Genomic DNA, 23,735 nt, shown 5'->3' with positions numbered 1-23,735 from the left:
CCAGAGGGTATCTAGCATTGGTGAAAGATACCAGGAAGGGCTAATAGAGCTCGAGATTATGCTGCTGTTTTATAAGCTGGGATGGATTCTCACATAGCATGGAGGATCCACAATTACTATTTTGCCCATATGTGTGACCTTCTAGGCATATTGCTATACTTTTCTCTATGCCCTTAGACTTTTTACAACGCAAAACGTTTTAGCTGTTTGACACAGAGTTATTAGCCATTTGAATGACAATAAGAGGACTCTGCTTGATGCGGGTGTATGACCCTGGGTCTCTCCAAGATCATTTATTTTCACCGTGAAAGCTTTGATCAGGGCTAAACATACCTTCTTTTATCATACATATAATATGATAGATATATCACACCAAAGTATTCTACAGTGTACGGGCAGATGGGCTATCGAAGGATCTCAGGGGTGCCCTAACTGCCACCTGTGCCCATTAGTTTAGTACATAAGCAACTAGCATGTGGCCTCAGTGTCAAGACAACTCTATGACGATTCAAACTACAAGCCGGGGAGTGACACAGAGGAGTGGGGGGGGGGGGGGGGGGGGGAGAGAGGAGAGAGAAGAAAGAAGTAGAGGAGTAACATGCCTAGGGCACAGAAAGAAAAAACTCAAGCCTTTAAGTGTCACTGTCATTTACATTTTTTTTTTTTTGCAGAAAATCAATAGTACAGGCAATTTTAAGAAAATTTGTAATTGAGTTTATTGCCCTAAAAATGCATTTTTATCATGAAAAAGCAGTTTGAAGCTCTCCCCCGTCTTCATTGTTCTCTATGGAGAGGTGAGGAGGAAGATGAGGCACCAAAACAGGACAACAAAGAGTTAATTAACAGCTACATCACTAGGCTCTCTCCTCTGAGGTCAGCACTGACCTTTCAATATCTGCTTTCACACAGTTCCCGCTGTGTAATCCTTTGTTCTCAGCTCTCTACTGGCGACTAATCTCCCTCCTCCCTCTCTATAGAACAGACAGGGCCCGACTGATATAAGTCGATGAGTCGAGATTTCCTGACATTTGAGTAATGCATGAGAGAGAGGAGGGGGGGGGGGGACCTGGGGAAAGTCTTTTTGAATGCAGATAATGGCATGTTTTGCCTAATAAACCCAATTACAAAGTTTCCTAAAATCACCTGGACTATTGGTTTCTGCAAAAAGAAAAAAGAAACAGTGACACTTTTTACACCTCTTAACAACCCATGACGTACCGGTACGTCATGGATCACTGTCACTTAAGGACCCATGATGTACCGGTACGCGGGTCCTTTAAGAGGGCGCCGTGGCCGGCCGGTACGCGATCGCGAGAGATGGCCTGCTGAAATACACTGCAGGCCATCTCTCCCTGTCGGCATGGGGGGGTTGTTATCGCCCCCATGCAGACGATCGCTGCTATTGGCTGATCAGTTCAAATCAGCCAATAGCAGCGATCGGAAACTTTCCGGGCCATCGGTGACCCGGAAAATAATGGCGGCTGGTGCTGTCCGAGACAGCACCGACCGCCATTACTGTTAAAAGTAATGGTGGCCACGTCCCGATCACGGCAATCAAAGTCCCCAAAAGTAATAAATACCTGCTCTGGACCCCTCAGCTAGGTAGCTGAGGGGTCCAGAGCAGGTATTTGGCCATACTCACTGGATCCCGGGGTCCCAATCAGTGTCTTCCGGGTTCCGTGACGTCATCTTCTTCTGTTCAGGACTTCGGCCCCTCTGCTGTAATACACTTATCAGCAGCTACTATAGGGATGTTCAGCATGTAGTAAATGTTTTTTTTTTTTTTTTTTTTTTTTTGTATTTTCCGCACCCTTACGCCGCTGAGTGTTGATCTGCATCGCACGTAAGTGCGCTGCTAATCAACAACGCCTCCTTTTTGGCGTAGGGTGTTGTTTTCTATATCCTACTGCCACGGGCTGCTGATAAGTGCTGCACATAAGTGCGGCATTTATCAGCAACACAATTTTTGGCGTAGGTTTTTTTTTTAAACTGAATGTAAACAAAACGTAAAAAACACTACATTACACTACACTACATTGAATAAAGTTTTATACTACACCACTACATACCCCATATACCAATCCCTATATAAAAATGGCCCCCAGGGCGTTTTCGGTGTCGGACGCATACGCTATTATTGCCTACGACACCGAAACAGTCAGTGAGGATGAATGGGGGATCCTTTTTTCCTCCATTCATCCTCATCATCCAGTGATGTGTCTGGGGGTAGCGTAGCGTACGCTGCCCCCCAGACACGTCTTTTCCGCCAGTACGTCCCAATAAGAGATGACAGTATGGCGTGAAATTCTACGAACTCTGTGAGAGCACCTCAGGGTACACTTACAGATTTAGGGTATGTGCACACTGCGGAATGGCGAAGGATAACCCTACGAGCATTCCACAGTTGGCACCGACAGGCGAACTGATGCGGGCGCGCATGTCTCCGCACATGTCATAGACTCCATTCTATGCACGGGCGGATTCCGCTCTCCGTCCAATGTGTTCATTCTTTGGGTGGACGATGGTCCATCGTCCATCCAAAGAATGAACACATTGGACGGAGAGCGGAATCCGCCCGTGCATAGAATGGAGTCTATGACATGGGGGAAGATGCACGCCTGCATTAGTCTGCCGGTGGGTGCCAGCTGCGGAATGCACAAAGGGTTATCCTTCGCCATTCCGCAGTGTGCACGTACCCTTAGAGTGTATGAAGGAAGGGACACCCGAATCCAGCCCCCACATTCCCCCCCCATCCTCGGAGTTAGTGGGAAGATCGTTCAGGAACTGATCTTCCCACTGCTGGATAAAGGTCACCCCCTGTACGGGGATAACTTTTATACCAGCATCCCCCTCTTCCGGTCCCTCGCTGCCCGAGCTACTGTAGCTTGTGGCACGATCCGAACATATCAGAAGCAGTAATAGAGCCCTAATATTTAGCAGCCATGGAGCGGACCCAGCGCTTCTGGATATGAAGGACTCCGGATCGCACCAGGACATTTTCCAGGTGACGTCCCGCACACTGAAAAACAGGAGACCCCAGAAGTGCAGAGTGAGGCGTAACAGGGGGATCAGGAAGGACACCATTTTCCAGTGTGACACCTGTCCTGATCCCCCCGTCCTCTGCATACTGGATCGCTTCAAGGCGTACCACACGTCATTGGAGTTCTACATTATCTAAATTCTGTCCCTTTTTCCTATTTCAGGGGTCACGTTGGTCCGGGGATTATTCTGATTACCAATATGGAGTCGGGAAGGAATTTTTCCCTATGATGAGGCTACTGTCGTCTGCCTTACGAGGGTTTTTTTTGCCTTCCTCTGGATCAACACAGGTTGAATTTGATGGACTTCTGTCCTTTTCAACCTTATAAACTAATAATTGGCATAATACCCCCAAATAAGTTTGAATTGTCCCTTTTCCCCAACTAAATAGGTATGGCCCCCATTCCCATTAGAGGCTTGCCATGATGCAATTGGAAAGCCTCTGTGCGGCCAGGACAGTATAATCCCCCACATGTGACCCCATTCTGGAAACTACACCCCATAAGGAATCTAACACGGGGGGCTGTGGGGATATGGCCCCCTGGTGACAGCCACATTTGGGACGTGAAAATGAAAAAACAATTATTTTTTATTTTCACACCACATATTCGACATATGTGCCAGTCACCAGTGGGGTCCATATGCTCACTGTTAGATTCCTTATGGGGTGTAGTTTCCAGAATGGGGTCACTTGTGGGGGGTTTCTACTGTCCTGGCAGCACAGGAGCTTTGTAATTGCGACATGGCCTCCACCCTCCATTCCAGCCTCTAAATCGCGCTCTGTCCCTTTGGTGGCTTGCCCTGTGCCCATATAGCACATTATGTCCACATGTGGGGTATTTTCGTACTCAGGGGAAATTACCCTACATGTTTTGCATTTATTTTCTTTTTTTAACCCCTTGTGGAAATGGAAAAAAATCAAGGCTAGACCAACATTGTGTAATTTTTTTAAAATTTTTACACTATATCATTGATCTTGTCTTGATTTTTTCATTTTCACAAGGGGTTAAAAGATAAAAAACACAAAATGTGTAGAGCAATTTCCCCTGAGAACGGAAATACCCCACATGTGGACATAAAGCGCCATGCGGGTGCAGGGTAAGCCTCCAAAGGGAAGGAGCGCCATTTGTTTTTTTTGAGGCTGGATTTGGCTGGAATGGATTTCGAGGGGCCATGTTGCATTTAAAAGGCCCCTGTGTTGCCAAGACAGTTGAAACATGTGAAACAATGTGGCGTGAAAAGGAAATATTACATTTTTTACACTATAATGTTGGTCTAGCCTTGAATTTATCATATTCACAAGGGGTTAAAAGAGAAAAAAAAAAAACAAAATGTGTAAAGCAATTTCCCCCAAATCCGTAAATACCCCACATGTGGACATAAAGCACCATGTGGGCACAGGGCAAGCCTCCAAAGGGAAGGAGCGCCATTTGGATTTTGGAGGCTGGATTTGGCCAGAATGGATGATGAATGCCATGTCGCATTTACAGAGCCGTTGTGCTGCCAAAACACTGGAAACCCCCCACAAGTGACCACATTCTGGAAACTACACCCCTCAAGGAATCTAACAAGGGGTGCAATGAAGATATGGACTCCTTGATGACTGGCACATTTGTGCCGTGAAAGTGAAAAAAAAATGAAAATTTTTACTTTCACATCACATTTTTGCCCATCACCAGTGGGGTCCATATGCTTACTGCACCCCTTGTTAGATTGTGTAGTTTCCAGAATGGGGTCACTTGTGGGGGGTTTCCAGTGTTTTGGCAGCACAAGGGCTTTGTAAATGCGACGTGGCCCTTAAAATCCATTCCAGTAAAATCTAGCTTCCAAAAGCCAATTGGCGCTCCTTCCCTTTGAAGGCTCGTCCTGCGCCACATGTCCACATGTGGGGTATTTCCGTACTCGGGAGAAACTGCGCTACACATTGTGTTTTTTTTCTTCCTTTTATCCCTTTGTGAAAATGAAAAATTGAAGGCTAGAACGTTTTAGTGTAAAAAATACTTGTCTTTTTTCACGCCATATTGTTCGGAAAATCTGTGAAGCACCTGTGGGGTCCAGATGCTCACTGCACCCCTTGTTACATTCCTTGAGGGGTGTAGTTTTCTAAATGGTGTCTCTTTAGGGGTGTTTTTTACGTTTTGGCACCCCAGAGCCTCTGCCAACCTGAAGTGGTACAGTCAGAAATGACCAAATATAATGGAGCCATTGAAATTCCCTGGGCGCTTCTTTATATCTGAGGCTTGTGGTTGTGTCAAACAGCGCAATAGGGCCACATATGGGGTATTTCTATAAACTGCAGAAATGGGGCAATCAATATTGGGGTGCATTTCTCTGGGAATATGTTTATAATTATGAAAAATATTGGATTACAATAAAATCTCTACACAGAAAATTAAAATTTTCAAATTTCTTACACACTTAACTTTTATTTCTGTGACTCCCCTAAAGGGTTAAAACACTTTCTGGATATGCTTTTGCAGAGTGTGGGGGGTGCAGTTTCTAAAATGGGGTGCTTTGTGGGGCTAACATACAGTCCCCTCAAATACACTTTAAACCTGAACAGGTCCCTAAAAATATTTGATTTTGAAATTTTACTGAAAATTTGGAAATTTGCTGCTAATGTTTTACACTTTCTATTGTCTAAAAAATTGAAATAGTTTAATAAATGCCGCCAACATAAAGTAGACATGTTGCTAATGCTATTTAATATATAATTTATGTGGTATAACCATTTTCTGTATAAGCAGAAAAGTTTTTAAAGTTGGAAAAATGCATTTTTTCACAATTTTTCTCGTTATTTGGGGTTTCTTCATAAAGATTTGTTATAAGTATCGACTCCAATTTACAAGAAATGAGAAGTACAATATGTCACGAGAAAACAATCTCAGAATCAGCCGGATAGGTAAAAGCATCCCGAAGTTATTAATGAATAAAGTGACAGGTCATATTCATAAAATTTGCTCCGGTCCTTAAAGCCATTTAAGGCCCGATCCTTAAGGGGTTAAAGCACACTTTAAAGCAGGAAGAGGCATATCCTTTGCAGTCTGACAGTGCTCTCTGCCACCACCTCTGTCTGTGTCAGGCACTAGAGCAGGAGAGTTTTCTATAGGATTTGTTTCTGCAATGGCCAGTTCCTGATATGGACAGAGGTGGCAGCACAGAGTCAGACTGGGCAGGGCATACATCCCCGTCGCTGTTGAAAAGCTTGAAGCCGAGACATTTCTTCAAATCTTGCACCAGGGCACAATAAAGGGAGATTTTTTAAACATGGTGTAAAGTGAAACTGTCTCAGTTGCCCCTAGCAACCAATCAGATTCCACCTTTCATTCCTCACAGACCTTAGAAAAATGAAAGGTGGAATCTAATTGGTTCGTAGGGGTAACTGAGCCAGTTTCACTTTACACCATGTTTGATAAATCTCCCATTATGTGTGCGTGCAGATGCAATGATTTGGAAAGCAGAGCTCAGCACTGGAAGGTCACAGTCAATTAAAAAGGGACAGGGTAAGAAGGGGGAGCATGATTTGCAGATGACAATGGCAAATCAATAAAAGTCCTTAAAGGGGTTATGGCCTGAAGGAAAGATTTCCCACAGCTCCCCAGAAAATAAGGTATCCCACTCCCACAGTCCTTACCTTCATGGATAGCTGACATGGTCCAACACTCTCTTACAATCCATACTATGTAAATAATAAACACCAGAATGACCAGTAATTTGTAGAGTTGTATTAGTTTTATCAGGTCTCACATACATACGGAAACGCAAATGCCCTATGGTCTAGCTTCTATAAAATCGTAGCCTTTCCACTCACTAAGAACTACAAGGGACAACACTAAATACATTGGTTAGAGTCCAACTCCTTTAACAAACAGCCACAAGACACTACAGCGTCTACAAAGGGAAGAGCCCAATTCTCTGCCACCACAAACACTACAATTTAAATGAAAACCAGGACAATCTTACATTGTTATATGATGTGACGGTGGATGTAATAACCAAACTGAAGGGGATTAAGAGACCTGTGCAGCTTGGTGGTCTTGCTGTCTAATTATCACCATAAGGCAGTGTTCTCACGTTGCTTTTTTTATGGGTTTATTATGGCTTGTACACCCTCAGTATATGGGACCTCATTACAGCACATCAGGCGAGGGGGAGGGGGGCGGTTATAGACCAAAGCAGCAGGAATGGGTATACTGATTTTTATTTTTTATTCCTCTACCCTGCCATTACCAGTTCTGCTCCCCGACCCTCACTTCCTCCATCATCTTGGAAGAATACCCTCTGAGACAAGGGGGGTGGGGGCGCATGAATTTACCACTGAGGAAAAATTTTTTAGACAATTTAACCGGCATATTGTTGTACCCTAGCACATTCAGTCTAAATGATTCACACAACCTCATCCTTCCCAAAGGGCCAAAATATGTCCAGAGTTTCTTTGACAATTTTTTTTTTCCTGGTGCTCGAAACCTGACAGCGCTCTCTGCTGCCACCTTTGTCTGTCAGGAACGGTCTGGAACAAGAGAGGATTGCTCTAGGTCAAGGATGGGGAACCTTTTGCAAAACTACAATTCCCATCATGCCCAGATAGCCAAAGCTATCATGTCCAGACATGATAGGAATTGTAGTTTTGCAACAGCTGGGGTGCAGAACGTTCCCCATCCTTGACATAGATCAACCCTCTCTTGTTCCAGACAGACAAAGGTGGCAGCAGAGAGCGCTGTGTTGAATAGGACACAACTTGCTGAAATTCCTCCAGGGCTTGCAGCAGCTGACAAGTACTGGAAGACTTCAGTGTGTTTTTTTGTTTAATATTAATACATTTACAAATGTGTATTCAGGAGAAAATTATTCTTCTCCAGAACACCCCTTTAACTTATTGACGTCCGAGAAAGAAAGAGCACATATTGTTGAAAAGAGAATTGACTTCCTTTTGGAAAAGTTCCATTCTACTTGGATCCCTTAGGGTATATTCACACGGGCGGGCTCGCAGCGAGATTCTCGCTGCGAGCCCGGCAGGTCCTGTCAGTTCCCATAAACTACATACTTGCTGCGGTCTAAACGACCGCAGCGAGTATGTAATTATACCGCGCTTAACCCCTTCTACTCCCGCCGGCTGTAAGCAGCATACATTACCTGTCCTTGCTGCACGGGTCCGGCGTCCTGCTCTCCCGTCCGGCCAATTAGTGTGTTGCCCAGCCACAGCCACTAATTGGCCGGACGGGAGAGCAGGAGGCCAGACCCGTGCAGCAAGGACAGGTAATGTATGCTGCTTACAGCGGGGGAGCCGGCGGGAGTAGAAGGGGTTAAGCGCGGTATAATTACATACTCGCTGCGGTCGTTTAGACCGCAGCAAGTATGTAGTTTATGGGAACTGACAGGACCTGCCGGGCTCGCAGCGAGAATCTCGCTGCGAGCCCGCCCGTGTGAATATACCCTTATGGATACATCCATAGGGATCAATGTGCAGATCACTTTTCCATAGACAGTACTGCAGTAAACAAAGCCTTCCCCTCAGTACAGAGGCCTGGGGAGGGAACTAGAACAAAGCCTTCTTTTTCTGAAAATTAAAGCACCCTCTGAAACCCTTTACATTGGGTGACAATATAACCATCCCATGGTGCTCTGCTTTACATATAGCCACTATATTGTACATACAAAATTTGTCTGATGAATACACCACAAAGGTACAGAAGCACCAGAAAACGAATACAAATGTCACACTATAAAAATAACGCACAAGGAAACTCACACATCACATTATATATTACCCTGGGGGTAAGAGACTGTTCTGCAATTCATGTTCCAAACAACGCATACACTGTTAGATAGCTGCCAGGACAAGGAGACACATGGTACCTTTCATACATCCAGCTGTGCTTCCAGAACGTAGAAAAAGGCATTTTCTAGGTTCTGAAAGCACAGATGGCTCTATGAAAGGTACCATGTGTCTCCTTGTCCTAGCATCGTCAGCTGTTTGGAATGTGAATTGTTTCCGATGGATTCTGTTTCAGCGTTACAGGATCACAGTGAAGGGGTTTTTACACTTGTCTTATAAGGGTACATTCACACATACAGGATTTGACTCGGATATTGTAACTAAATGACTGAGCATAAAATCTGCAGCAGATCCTGTGTGTGAATTAAAGGGATAGTTCTGTAGTTTTTTTTAAATCTAGCACAACAGTTATATAACTTTCATGTGGTGCCATTACCTTTCTTGCCAGGATCCACATTGTCTGGGTCACTCCCTCCCCCCTCAAGTCCATTAGCCTAAATAATTTTCAAGCGTGTTGACACATTGGTGCGGCAGCCACCCTGTGTCAACGTGTCATGCTGTGACAATTTGGGGGCTAGCCGGTCACATGATCTGCAGCTTGCTCAGCTGGCTTAACAGGGGACAGACACAAGTTGATACAAAATGGCTGCCAGGCCAATGTGTCAACACACTTAAAGATTTCGACTAATGAGCTTCCGACGGGTGGATGATCGCATGAGCCAAGAGAGTTCACAGCATCACATGACAAAGTTATCTGACTTGTGGTGATAGATTATAAAAGAAAACAGCGCTACACTACTCCTTTAACAATAAAAGGATACTGCATAAAATCAAGCTATTTTGAATAGAAGCAGCTAATGTTTGTACAATAGAAAGTTAAGGGTCTTCCCATGGTAGAAAGCTTTTTATATGTTGCTGTCCTATTAAAAAAAAAAATATCTTCTGCTTCCCTATGCTCCCCTGGTGTCCTTTTGTGGGGTCTCCGCTAACTGCAGCCCTGACACTTCTGAGCGTGACTCCTCGCAGCAATGACAGCAGCTTCCTGTTTTAGTCCCTGATTGGCTGAGCAGGCTGTCATTGCTGAGACAAGTCAGTCTCAGAGGTTGCAGAACTACAGCCAGCAGACGACAGTGAAGACCAGGGCTGTGGAGTCAGTAAGCCACAGCTCCGACTCAGACTCTTGAATTTTATCAGGACCGACTCAGACTCCCAACTCCTGTTCCTTCATAAATGGCCGGTCATATACCAGGGGAGTTATTTATCACACTGGCTCAGCAGCTTCTGCATAATGTCCTACATGATCCTGGGGGAATAAGGAAAGATATAAAACAGATTCTCCTCTGTGTGTGCAGTGGATGCAGCCAGTCTCCAGCCTCTATATCCTGAACAACTCAGAAGTAGACTAGATGGAGCAGGTGGTCTTTTTCTGCTGACAATCTTCTATGTGTCTAACTAATATTCACCATACACACAGAAACACTGCTAATGCCAGATACCTGTAATAGAGATGTCAGCCATAGTGATATACAGGGGAGTCACGCCAAAGCGCACACACAGCCTGCTGCACCTATAGCATATACACACACACACACACACACACACACAGTCTGTTGCAGCCATAGCACACATACGTACACACACAGCTGCAGCCATAGCGCATATAATTATATATATATATATATATATATATATATATGCAGCCATAGCATATATACATGTAGACAGAAGCACTGCACTTCCAAAAAGTTGAAAAATTATATAAGAAAGTAAGCGAAAACGTAATGTTACTGGCCAGTAGCATTACCTTTTCGCTTACTTATATCCTGATCTGGTTGGATTGTGACACTTTCTCATTTGAATAAAAAAATGTTCACAGGCATACAACTTTTTGGAAGTGCAGTGTCTTTTTGGAAGTGCAGCTTCTGTCTACATATATTACGGGATTGAGGAATCCTTCTGCACTGGCACCCAACTTACTACTTAAAGGGACTGTTGCTGTTATACAATAGCATATATACACACACTGCCTGCTGCAGCCATAGCATATACGCATATACACACAATCTTCTCCCAGAGAGAAAACACCACACTGAGGACAGAGGTTACTGCTACACTACTTTGTCTTCTCCTCCTCCTCCTCTATATTACACAGGATATCTTCATATTACACTGCTGCTCATATACAGTCATCTAGCGTCCAGGAAGAGAGCACAGATCTCCCCCTACACAATGGACTCTTCCAGGTCAGAAACAAACTGCCAAATAGTGACCGACAACTTTTCCTCGACCACCCTTATGTAATAGAGCCAGTGTCCTATTAGAATGTTGCTCATAATATATATTCATGAGCAAAACTTATATCAAAACTCAATTCTAAATTTTTTTAAGCTGGAGTCGGTAAATTTTTTTCGACTCCAACTCCATCCAAAACTAGCTCCGACTCCACAGCCCTGGTGAAGACGCCTCAGCAGGACACCAGGGGAGCACAGGGCTAAGCATCTTTATGTTTTCTAATAGGGCAACAGCACATAAAACCTTTTCTACTGCAGGAGTACCCCTTTAAAGCGGTTCTCCGTTCTTTGGAAAATTGTAACTAAGTGACCCATATGGCATAACAACATACAAACCTTTACTCACCTGGCTGGATCCTGCAGTGATCCAAGGCAGAAGCTCCGGTTGGCCCCCTGGTCTGTCTGCTGCAGTGACGTACTGACGGAAGTAATCTATGGCCTCTGCGGTGCTATGCAGTACTAGCGGCATCCTCACACAGCGATGGAAGCCATGATATGAGCCGGCAGTACAGCACATGGCCACCAATTACTTACGACAGACATGGGACCACCACAGCCAAACCAGAGTGCCCACCGAAACCGCTTTGCTGGATCTCTGTGGGGTTTGTTATTTTAAGGCCTCCTGTTTTTTCAGAGGGTGGATAGGCCCTTTAAAAGTGATTGCTCCACAAATATACGAGCAATTGATTCCCTTTTTTTTTTTTTTTTTTGGGGGGGGGGGGGGGGTCTGACTGACTGCTAAGCCCTACACAGGTTCTGTTTGCATGGAGTAAGCAGTCATAAGTGTGCACCACCGCTCCATTCAGCCTATGCTGAAAACCCACAGGGTTAGTGGAACGGAGGTGCACATGTGACTGCAGCTCTATTCAGATGGAAGGCTCAGGACCCCTGGTATTGTAATCCTGCACTTGGACCCCCCCCCACTAATCAAACATTAAACAAGATCCCAAGATCTGTGACAATAGACACTATGATAAGCAGGGGGGGATCCCAGTGCTTGGACTGTCATCGATCAGACGCTTGTTACCTATCCCTGTCAACTAGAGATGAGCGAACCTCGAGCATGCTAGAGTCCATCCGAATCCGAACTTTCGGCATTTGATTAGCGGTGGCTGCTGAAGTTGGATAAAGCCCTAAGGCTATGTGGAAATCATGGATATAGTCATTGGCTGTATCCATGTTTTCCAGACAACCTTAGAGCTTTATCCAAGTTCAGCAGCCCCCGCTAATCAAATACCGATCGTTCGGGTTTGGATCGAACCCGGTTCGCTCATCTCTACTGTAAACAGGTAAGTAGTTTAGATCTTGAGAGAACTCCTTAAAAGAACTTTTCATTGCACCATGCGTTTCCATCCTTACCATTTGGAAGATCTCTGCTTGCTATATAAAGAAGCAGTCCACATCATCTTTTTATATCTGGCCCATATACTTACCATAGATGATCAGTGGCCTGTGGTGCAGATTCATTCCGGTCCTACGGCACTGTTCAAATCCTGCAGGCGCCCATGTGACCGCTTCCCCGACTGGTCTGCAGCTCAGAGGCCATAAGTCAGGGTCTCCAATACATCTCTATGGGGGCGTTCTCAGAGAGGAATTGGAGACCCTGACTATCAGTCTTCAATAGCCCTGAAGAAAGAAGAAGAGGGTCAGAAAAGCCTTGACGTTACTGCCAGTGTGATCTGAATGGCGCCATAGGACCGGAATGAAGCCGCGTCACAGGACTCCGACCAATGGTAAGTATATGTGCCAGCCTGCAGCGGGAGAGAGGAAAAACACATAGGGGGAGATTTATCAAACATGCTGTAAAGTGAAACTGGCTCAGTTGCCCCTAGCAACCAATTAGATCCACTTCATTTTCTAAAGAGTCTGTGAGGAATTAAAGGTGGAATCTGATTGGTTGCTAGGGGCAACTGAGCCAGTTTCACTTTACACCATGTTTGATAAATCTCCCCCATGGAATGCTTCTTTAAGACTGAAATGTAGTCAATACCCATATTAGACGATGTATCCCATGGAGGCTACAACTAGGAGATACACACAGGAGTGGCCCATTCTGTACCGACACACTGTAACAACCCCTCCGCAGTGCGGACAGGACTAGACCAGGCCGTGTCTTACTATACAATGACTGCCAGCAGAGCGCTGTACATCCTTATGGACAATTCACAGAAGACTGGGCAGCTCCTTGTGATGCTTCTATGTATATGGAGTCCCCCTTGAAGAGCTGTCATAGATCACATGACCACTGTGCAGATCCAATCCTGTGGCCAATATTCTCCAGATAACATTTATTGAAACAACTAGCGTCTTGTAGTTCTATACATAAAAACACAGAACATAAATATATATATAGTATCAAACCCAGTGCTGACTGCCACCACCAGTGCCCATCACTAGTCACATGACACAGGGACTCTCCCTGCCGCCTCCAAGTAGTCACCCAGGTGCTTCCCCCTCTCCAGGTCTCTGAACATCCTCCTTGGGGGACTACTACACTCAGCATGTCCTCAGGCTGAGCAGAGACGACATGAGATGTAGTGTTCCTTTAAGAGCCTCCCGGTGTGCGCTGTCAGGTGTAGGAGCCGTCCGCTGTACCGGGCTCCTCCGCCAGCAGCACAGAGGATGTGGAGCAGCAGTCCCCGGTGTGCAGCTGCTGCAGGATCTGCTCGGCGCTGGGCCGGTTCTCCGGTCGGGGCAGCCAGCAGCTCTGCACGATGTCCCGGAGGGCTCTCCCGGCCTCGGTGCCGCTGAACACCTGTCCGATGTCCGGGCGGAGATCATAGGCGACCACGGCGTACAGGACGCACTGGCGGTCCCCGGTGTACGGCAGCTCCCGGGTCACCATCTGCCACACGGTCACCGCGTACGAGTACATGTCCGCCTTGACCGTTACCGGCTCCCCGCGCAGCAGCTCCGGGGCCCGGTGGGTGTAGGTGCCCCCCAGGTGGCGGAGCTGGGTGCAGCACGGGTCCTCGCCGTCCTCCCCCTCCCGCAGCCGCTGCGAGCAGCCGAAGTCCCCGATCTTGCACAGGTCTCCCGGGGCCAGCAGCACGTTGGCCGGTTTCAGGTCCAGGTGCACCACGCCGCCCCGGTGCAGGAAGCAGAGTCCGTCGGCGATGTGGCGGGCATAGCGGACACAGCAGGCCTTCTCCAGCGGGGGGCCGCGGCCGTAGATGCGCCGGTGCAGGGTGCTGCTGCCCGCGTACTCCATGATGATGGTGCCCGGGCTGTCCGGGTCCCCGGGGCACGAGGCGCTGGCCGCCAGGATGCGCACCACATGCGGATGGCGGAGACAGGCGGCGTTCAGCTCAGCCCAGAAGCTCTGCCGGGAGGCCAGACGGTTCTTGCTGCAGCGCTTCACCTTCTTCAGCGCCACGGTCTGCCCGCGGTAAGTGGCCCGGTAGACGGAGCCGAAGCCCCCGGATCCGAGAGGCTCCAGCACCCGCACCTGCTCCCAGTCTATGCTGCACCAGGCCAGGCGGGGGGGCAGCCGGGGCACGGCCGGGCGCCGGGGGTAGGCGGAGGGCAGGAGGGAGCAGGGCTTGCTGCGGCTCAGCTCCAGGGGGCTGCTGCACGGCCGCAGGTCTATGGACGGGGACAGGTCCCGGGGCAGGAAGCGCTCCACAGGGATAGGGGACGGCATGCTGCGGCCGGGGTGTATCCAACGCACGGGAGCTGCGCTACAACTACTGCTGCTGCCTGGGGGAGGGGCTGTCACATCAATCCGAAAGCGCCGTGCGGATTACCGGCTATCACTACTGCGTGCAGCTGGCGGGGACTGTGGCGGAGCCGCTCATTGGCTGCAGCGCGGTCACATTGTATATACATGTGCAGCACGGTGCCGCATCCACAGCAGGGGGAGGACTCATACACAATCCATGGTGCAGGGCTGTATACAATACATGCTGGAGCACTGTATACACAATCCATGGTGCAGGGCTGTATACAATACATGCTGGAGCACTGTATACACAATACACATACATGGTGCAGGGCTGTATACAATACATGCTGGAGCACTGTATACACAATCCATGGTGCAGGGCTATACACATACATGGTGCATACATGCAGGAGGACTGTATACACAATACACATACATGGTGCAGGGCTATACACATACATGGTGCAGGGCTGTATACAATACATGCTGGAGCACTGTATACACAATCCATGGTGCAGGGCTGTATACAATACATGCTGGAGCACTGTATACACAATCCATGGTGCAGGGCTGTATACAATACATGCTGGAGCACTGTATACACAATACACATACATGGTGCAGGGCTGTATACAATACATGCTGGAGCACTGTATACACAATCCATGGTGCAGGGCTATACACATACATGGTGCATACATGCAGGAGGACTGTATACACAATACACATACATGGTGCAGGGCTATACACATACATGGTGCAGGGCTGTATACAATACATGCTGGAGCACTGTATACACAATCCATGGTGCAGGGCTGTATACAATACATGCTGGAGCACTGTATACACAATACACATACATGGTGCAGGGCTGTATACAATACATGCTGGAGCACTGTATACACAATCCATGGTGCAGGGCTATACACATACATGGTGCATACATGCAGGAGGACTGTATACACAATACACATACATGGTGCAGGGCTATACACATACATGGTGCAGGGCTGTATACAATACATGCTGGAGCACTGTATACACAATCCATGGTGCAGGGCTGTATACAATACATGCTGGAGCACTGTATACACAATCCATGGTGCAGGGCTATACACATACATGGTGCAGGGCTGTACACATACCTGCAGGAGGACTGTATACACAATACACATACATGGTGCAGGGCTGTATACAATACATGCTGGAGGACTGTATACACATACATGGTGCAGGGCTGTATACAATACATGCTGGAGGACTGGACACACAATCCATGGTGCAGGGCTGTATACAATACATGCTGGAGGACTGTATACACATACATGGTGCAGGGCTGTATACAATACATGCTGGAGGACTGGACACACAATTCATGGTGCAGGGCTGTATACAATACATGCTGGAGGACTGGACACACAATCCATGGTGCAGGGCTGTATACAATACATGCTGGAGGACTGGACACACAATCCATGGCGCAGGGCTGTATACAATACATGCTGGAGGACTGTATACACATACATGCTGAGGACTGGATACCCAATACAGGGTGCAGGTTTATACACATACATGGTGCAGGGCTGTATACAATACATGGTGGAGGACTGTATACACCATAGGTGCAGGGCTGTAAACATGGCATGGTTGAAGACTGGACATTACATGGTGGAGTTCTGTAAACATGACATGGTGGAGATGTGCTGGAGGACTGTAAACATGACATGGTGGGGATGTGCTGGAGGACTGTAAACATGACATGGTGGGGATGTGCTGGAGGACTGTAAACATTTGCTCATATATATTTCACTATAGTAATAGCTTGCTTCATGGATGAATAAACTACATTTTTCCCACCTTCTGGATTGCTACAGTATATAATGTGAGAGCTGTTTTGCATATCCATTCTTCCCAGATGTCCCAGCAGCAGGAATGGCCTTTACTTCTCCACACATCTTTATCTCTCGTCCACAGGATAGGACGAGAGGGGTGATCCTTACATCCGGCACCGGGTTTCTAGGTGAAAAATGCAACTGCTATGGCCTTTTAAGCACAAGGAGGAAAAAAACGGAAGTGCAAAAATTCAAATTGGCCCGGTCCTCTAAGGGTTAAAGTAGATTCACCTAAAAGTGATGGTGCAAAATATTCCTACCTAGACATGCAGATGAGGCTCACACTTATAAGCATGTAGGAGCAGGATGACTGTAACGTTTGACATCATTCTGTTCCCCTTTTGCTTAACTTATTATTTCCCATATACCCTTGAAGTTAAAGGGGTTGTCCAGTGAAAATCTTTTTTTTTTTTTTAACACTGGTTTCAGAAAGTAATGCTGCGTTTACACGGAGCGATTATCGTTAGAATTTGCACAATAACGATCGAATTAAAATGATAATCGTACGTGTAAACACAGCGAACGATCAAACGGTGAGTGAGAAATCGTTCATCTTGATTTTACAACATGTTCTTAAATCGTCGTTCACAAAACTTCACAGATCGTTCCGTGTAAACAGTCGTTCACCGATTTTACTTATGTGCGAGATAGGCTTAAGCGATTGCAAAACAATTTTTCCGTACGATATATCATTCCGTCTAAACGCTGATCGTTCTAAAAAAAAAACATTGTTCTTTCGATATCGCTAATCGTACGGTCGGGCGAATTATCGCTCCGTGTAAACGCAGCATTATATAGATTTGTAATTTACTTCTTTTTAAAAATCTCAAGTGTTCCCATACTTATCAGCTGCTTTATGTCCTGTTGTTTTCTTTCAGTCTGACAGTGCTCTCTGGTGCCACCTCCATACAAGACAGGAACTGTCCAGAGCAGCAGGAAAGGTTTTCTATGGGGATTTGCTGCCACTCTGGACAGTTTCTGTCTCGGCCAGAGATATCAGCAGAGAGCACTGTGTCAGACTGAAAAGAAAACAACGGGACATACAGCAGCTGATAAGTATGGGAAGACTTGAGATTTTTAAATAGAAGTAAATTACCAATCTATATAACTTTCTGAAACCAATTCATTTGAAAGAAAAAGGTAACCCCTTTAAAGGCTCTATTGTTATGAGTTATTTTATTTCCAGCAAAAGAGAAGACATGCTGGCACTCTAACCTGGTAATATGGTTGCTGGTGCTTAGTGCTCATGGTCCATAAAATCCTAAGTACAGGGGGAATTACAGTGCTCACCAATAAAGTTTGTCTTTTTTTATTCAGTGCAAGTAACGGCACATAACAGAACTGACTATTGTGAGCTCAGCTCTCCGGTCGCAGTTATATAACCGGGCTCCCGTCTACATACATGCAGATGAGAGGAGGCGGCGGCAGTCATCACTTAGATCTAGCAGCTGGCCCCACACCAACACAGACTGCTACAGGTACAGGGTGTGATTGTAGCCTCATACAGGCTGTAGCTAGGATTAGTACACGCAATGCAGTAACAAAGTTACTTTGTATGTACGGTATAACTTTGTAGGTCTAGAGTTTTCCACATCTACAAAATGACTCTTGTTACTGTAATGAGCCGTAAATCAGCAGCTAGCACTTGCAAGTCACCAATTTGATGGCTGCACCTGGGCTTCCCACTGTTTAAAGCGGCAAGTCCTGGTCTCAACAGCATCTCAGGACCACAAGGGCTGGCTGCAGCTGGCAGCCATGAGTATAAGAGTCAGGGTTTACACAGACAGGTTTATCTGACAGATTTTTGAAGCCAAAGCCTGGAATGGATTTTAAAAGAGGAGAAATCTCTCTTTCCTTTATGATCTGTTCCCTATTTATAGTCTCTTCCTGGCTTTGGCTTCAAAGATCTGTCAGATAAATCTCTCTGTGTAAACGCACCATAACCTAAAACTACTGAAAGGTGGACTCAATAACATCGATTGTCTTGTGCTAATGGCGCCTGTCAAGGTGTGGGATAGGTAGTTAGTGAACAGTCAGTTGTTAAAGGGGTTAGCCAGCGAAAATCTTTTTCTTTCCAATCAACTTGTTTCATAAAGTTATATAGATTTGTAATGTACTTCTATTTTAAAAATCTCAAGTCTTCAAGTACTTATTAGCTGCTGTATGTCCTGCAGTGAATGGTGTTTTCTTTCCACACAGCGCTCTCTGCTCCCACATCTGTCCAAGACGGGAACTGTCCAGAGCAGCAGCAAATCCCCATAGAAACCCTGTACAGCTCTGGACAGTTCCTGTCTCCGATGTCAGCAGAGAGCACTGTGTCAGACTGAGAAGAAAACATTTTCTGCAGGACATACAGCAGCTGAAAAGTATGGGAAGACTTGAGATTTTTAAATAGAAGTAAATTACAACTCTATATAACTTTCTGACATCAGTTGATTTGAAAGCAAAATATTTTTACTGGATAACCCCTTAAAGGCTGTGTTCACACATGCAGTAATGCAATGAAGACACTGACTTTGGCTTCAAAAATCTGGCAGATAAATCTCTCTGTGTAAAGGCACCCTTAGACTTTTTGAAAGCAGTATAAATGGGCGAAGGATGTGAACTTTGTAAAAAATAAAATTGTCATTGTTGTGTGAGAACCTTTCCAAAAGGGCAGGTCTAGTGGAGTATTTTTTTGGTATGATGATATGTTGGTATGCAGTAGTCAGTACCTACCGAAAGTGGCTTAAGGGTGCCTTCACACAGGACGGATCCACAGTGGATTTCTCGCTGCGAATTCCTGCCATGTAAAGTCTATGGGCAGACACACTGATTGGCTGAGCGGGACGTGCACTCCGGAACCCCTGAAGCAAGCCGGAAGGTAATGTATAAGCTCCGGCCGGCCGGGGGGTCTACGGGGCAGTCTCCTGACATACTTGCGGTGGGATGTTCAACCCGCTACGAGTATGCCTTCTCATAGACTTGACAGGGAACGGATTCGCAGCGAGAAATCCGCTGTGGCTCCGTCCTGTGTGAAGGCACAAAATAATATGTGAGCTGTAGGGTTGTTCACCATTTTTTTCCCTTCAGATTTTCAGAGCAACTGGTCCCAGTAAGTACCAAAGAGTTGTAATTTACTTCTATTAAAAAATGTCAAGTTTTACAGTATTTATCAGGGCTCTCTGCTTCCACCTTTGTCAGGAACTGTCCAAAGCAGTAGTAAATCCACATACAAAACCTCTCATGTTCTCCAGACTGAAAGGAATACACCACTTCCTGCAGGACATAGAGGAGCTGATAAGTACTAAAAGACTTGAGATTTTTTTTAATAGAAGCAAAATACAAATCTCTGGCACCAGAGATTTTCTTTGCGTGAACAACCCCTTTAAGGATACGTTCACACGTACCAGATCCGCTGCGAGTTAGAAGCAAAATCCGCTGCAGATCCAGTAGTGAGAAGGTGAATGGGTCCCATACACGCAGCGGATCCGCTGTGGGGTGCAGGCTGTGGGCGAGGGGTTAAAGGGGCTGCGGGCGAGGGGTTAAAGGGGCTGCGGGCGGGCTTTCAGCCGGCGGCGCGGGGGTTAAAGCTGCTGCGGATGGGCTTTCGGCTGGCGGCACGGGGGTTAAAGGAGCCGGGTCCCATACATGCAGCGGATCCGCTGCGTGTATGGGACCCATTCACCTTCTCACTACTGGATCCGCAGCTATCGCTGCTAACTCGCGATTTCACGCTGTGGATCCGGTACGTGTGAACGTACCCTAAACAGGGATATGAGTTCCTAAAGCTCACTGTTGTGCATTGGAAGTAAAGCCTAGACTATCTGATCAAATTCTACATAAGAACTAGTGTAGTAAAAAAAAAAAAAAAAAAGTTAAAGGGAATCTGTTAAAGTTGACTGCTGCATTTAAAAAGCGATCCCCGCATCTGTATTGGGCCGGGGTCTGCGCCGCAATGGCGCTGATCCCGGCTTGGCATTCTATTGCTTTAGGCTGCAGCGGCCGAAAGCAATAGAACACTGATCTCATCGATCTATGCAGTATATCTATACTGCATAGATCTCAATGAGAGATCAGTGTAGTTATGGGGGACTTCTAGTAAGTGTGTAAACAAAAAAAACAAAAATATTATAAAAAAAAAATCCCCTCCCCTAATAAAAGTTTGAATCACCCTTTCCCTATTTTATAAATAAAAATAAATAAACATGTTTGGAATCGTCGCATGTGTAATCGCCCAAACTATTAATTTATTTCATTCCTGATCTTGCACGGTAAACTGTGTAATCGCAAAAAAATTCCAAAGTGCAAAGTTGCGCATTTTTGGTTGTATCAAATCCAGAAAAAATTTAATAAAAAGCAATCAAAAAGTCGCATATGCACAATCAAGGTATCGATAGAAAGAACACATCATGCCTAAAAACACTGTTTCCCTGGGGCGTGGCTTGAGCATGGCAGAGTGAGGACGCGTTTGACCGCAGCTCCGGGCCCTACGATACATTACCGGGACTTTACACACCGCTAGCGCTTCACCGTTATGCCCACTGGGGGCAGGAAGACACCCGCTATCAGGTCGGTCAACCCCTGTAACTCCCTGGACCGATTTGTCCGGTCTGCAGCGAGTGGATCCCCGTCCTCCTCACAGCACACTAAGATGGCCGCCGCACCTGCCACACGGCGCGCCACACAGAAGACAGCTCCTGCATTCCCGGAGCTGAGCCAGACCCTGCCGCAGATCCTGCGTACCCCGCAGGGAGATGGACTGTCGCCCTCAGCCACCACTTCGCAAGATCCCCAGACCCCTGTGACTCCTGACGCGCTGCTCGCTGAGGTGAGAGCCCTGCTTCAGGCCCTCCCCACCAGAGAGGAGCTCACCACCCAACTGACGCGCATGGAAGAGTGCCGTGCCGGGGACATGGCGGAAATCAAAGCCTCGATATCCTCCATCACAACTGCTGTGTCTGGGCTGGAAGCGAGACAAGACGTCACAGAACAGGCTCTCGCTTCCATTACCCCCCGCCTGGACTCCCAAGATGTGATCCTGCGGGACTTGATCGCACACGTGGACGACCTTGAGAACCGGGGTCGTCGCAATAACGTGAAGATCCGTGGTTTGCCTGAAGATATCGGGCCAGACCGCCTCACCCGTGCAGTTAAACACATCTTCAATTGTTACCTGGGAGACCCCTCAGACACCCCCATTGAAATGGACCGCACTCACAGGGTAGCTGGCCCACGTCCGGCTGACAGAAACCGCCCCCGAGACGTCCTGTGCCGGGTACATTTTTACCAGCAAAAGGAGGCAATAATGCAACGTGCGTGGGAGCGAGGCCCGATGCAGTTTGAAGGGACAGAGATCACTCTCCTCCCGGACCTCTCCCGGCGCACCCTGGCTATGCGCCGCATGCTCCGTCCTCTCCTGGATGCCATCAGAGACTTGGGAGCATCCTATAGATGGGGCTATCCATTCCACCTCATCATCAGACACGCCGGGACCACTTACCTGCTTCGTACGCCGCAAGACCTGCCCGGTGCTCTGGATTTTCTCGGCATACCGTCGCTTCATCTGCCGGACTGGACGACCCCAGACCTCCCACCTCTGCCGGCGGGTGCTGTTGCAGGGAGTCGTTCCCCACGACCGGAAACGAGAAGATCCCGCTCTCCTCTCCGTGGGGACACCCGTTCCCCCCGTCATGGAGGGGACCGCTTGCCTCCGAACCGCCAGTCAGAGCCCCGCTGAGTTGCAGTCTCCCCACTGAAGTCGGCTCCATGTTCGGGTAATCGCCGTTGCGATCCAGTTGATCGGTTCCAGTTCCTGCTCGTTGCAGCACACAGAAACGCCATGCTAACTCCGAGGATCCTGCCAGCCAAGTAAGACTGTTGACAGCAGCAAATTGGCCGTGATATGGGAACTGCCGCTGTCGCTGCCCATCATCTGCAGCTGGAAGATAGGCCCGATTCTTCCTAGTCCTCCCCCCCATATGAGTCCTGGTCATACGCCCCCCCCCCCCCCCCCGATATCCATGGGTACGGATTCAACGATCATCTGCAGTCCCCACCCAGGTGCTTATCTGACACCCCCCCCCCCCTCTCTCCCCAGTCGCCCATCCCCTGGACCAGGGTCTGATCGAGACTTCAGCCGCACTGGCAACAATGGACCTATAGTCTGCCGCGGGTGGGCCTGCCATGATATCACTGTTTGTCCCGCCAAAGTTCCCCTCCTCCCCTCGTCTTTCCCCCCCCACCCCCTCACCCTTTTCCCTCTCCCTCTCCCTCACCTCCCCTCCCCCCCTCCCCCCCCCCTCCCTTCCCTTCCTCCCCCCCCCTCCCTTCCCTTCCTCCCCCTTCTCCTCCCCTTTCCCCCTCCCCCTCCTTCCTCTTCCCTCTCCTCCCCCTTCTCCTCACCTCCCCTTCCCCCTCTCATCCCCGTTCTCTCCCTCCCCTTCCCCCTCCCCCTCTTCCCCTCTCCCCTCCCCTCACCCCTCCTTCCCCCTCCCTTACCCTTCCCCCCTCCCCACCCCCCCCTTACTCTCACAGGACACCCGGGCGTGTAGCCTGATTCTATGGGCCAATATTGTTATAACATGTTCTTTGACTTATTTGTTTGTTTGAGTTATCTTTATGCGGGGGACCGCCAGAAGGCGCTATCGCTCTACCCTTACCTTTGTATGACTGACCTCGCACGCTACCTTTCCTTCTCCTTGCTCTTCTAAATAGTTACCTCCGACCTACTAACAAAGCGGAGTCTTCACCTCCAGTGAGCGGGGCTCCTTCCTTTCTTGTCTCATACACGACCCCTCCTGTTGTTTGTCTGATTACTACTGTTCGTTTACCGGTGTTTCCTATGTCTCTCCTGCCCCTCCCGTCTCCATAAAGGAGTCCCTTCATAGGACTACCACAGATTTTGGGGCCCGGACGCGGTCCTCTGACCTGCTCTCCCGCGTTTTTCCCGCAGTCCTCAGCACAGGGACTTATCCATTTTTCCTATTACGGACGGTAGTCCCTTGGACTCCCATCCTCCCTAGTGCTTGGAAGGTTTTTGCCTCCCTACTCCCCTTCAGCCTCCCCCCCCCCCTCCCCCCCCCCCCCTTTTC

General features: G+C 47.6%; 1 protein-coding gene across 1 annotated transcript; it reads right to left on the bottom strand.

Annotated features, from left to right (window-relative positions):
- Positions 1 to 13,060: 13,060 nt before the first annotated feature.
- On the bottom strand, positions 13,061 to 14,851 carry MOS (MOS proto-oncogene, serine/threonine kinase). The gene has a single exon (XM_069960030.1). The coding sequence runs from the start codon at positions 14,747 to 14,749 to the stop codon at positions 13,676 to 13,678; it is 1,074 nt and encodes a 357-aa protein (XP_069816131.1). The 5' UTR covers positions 14,750 to 14,851; the 3' UTR covers positions 13,061 to 13,675.
- Positions 14,852 to 23,735: the final 8,884 nt, after the last annotated feature.

Source organism: Dendropsophus ebraccatus, chromosome 2, assembly GCF_027789765.1.
Source record: "Dendropsophus ebraccatus isolate aDenEbr1 chromosome 2, aDenEbr1.pat, whole genome shotgun sequence".
NCBI lineage: Eukaryota > Metazoa > Chordata > Amphibia > Anura > Hylidae > Dendropsophus > Dendropsophus ebraccatus.
This window is presented reverse-complemented; position numbering and strand designations above follow the sequence as displayed.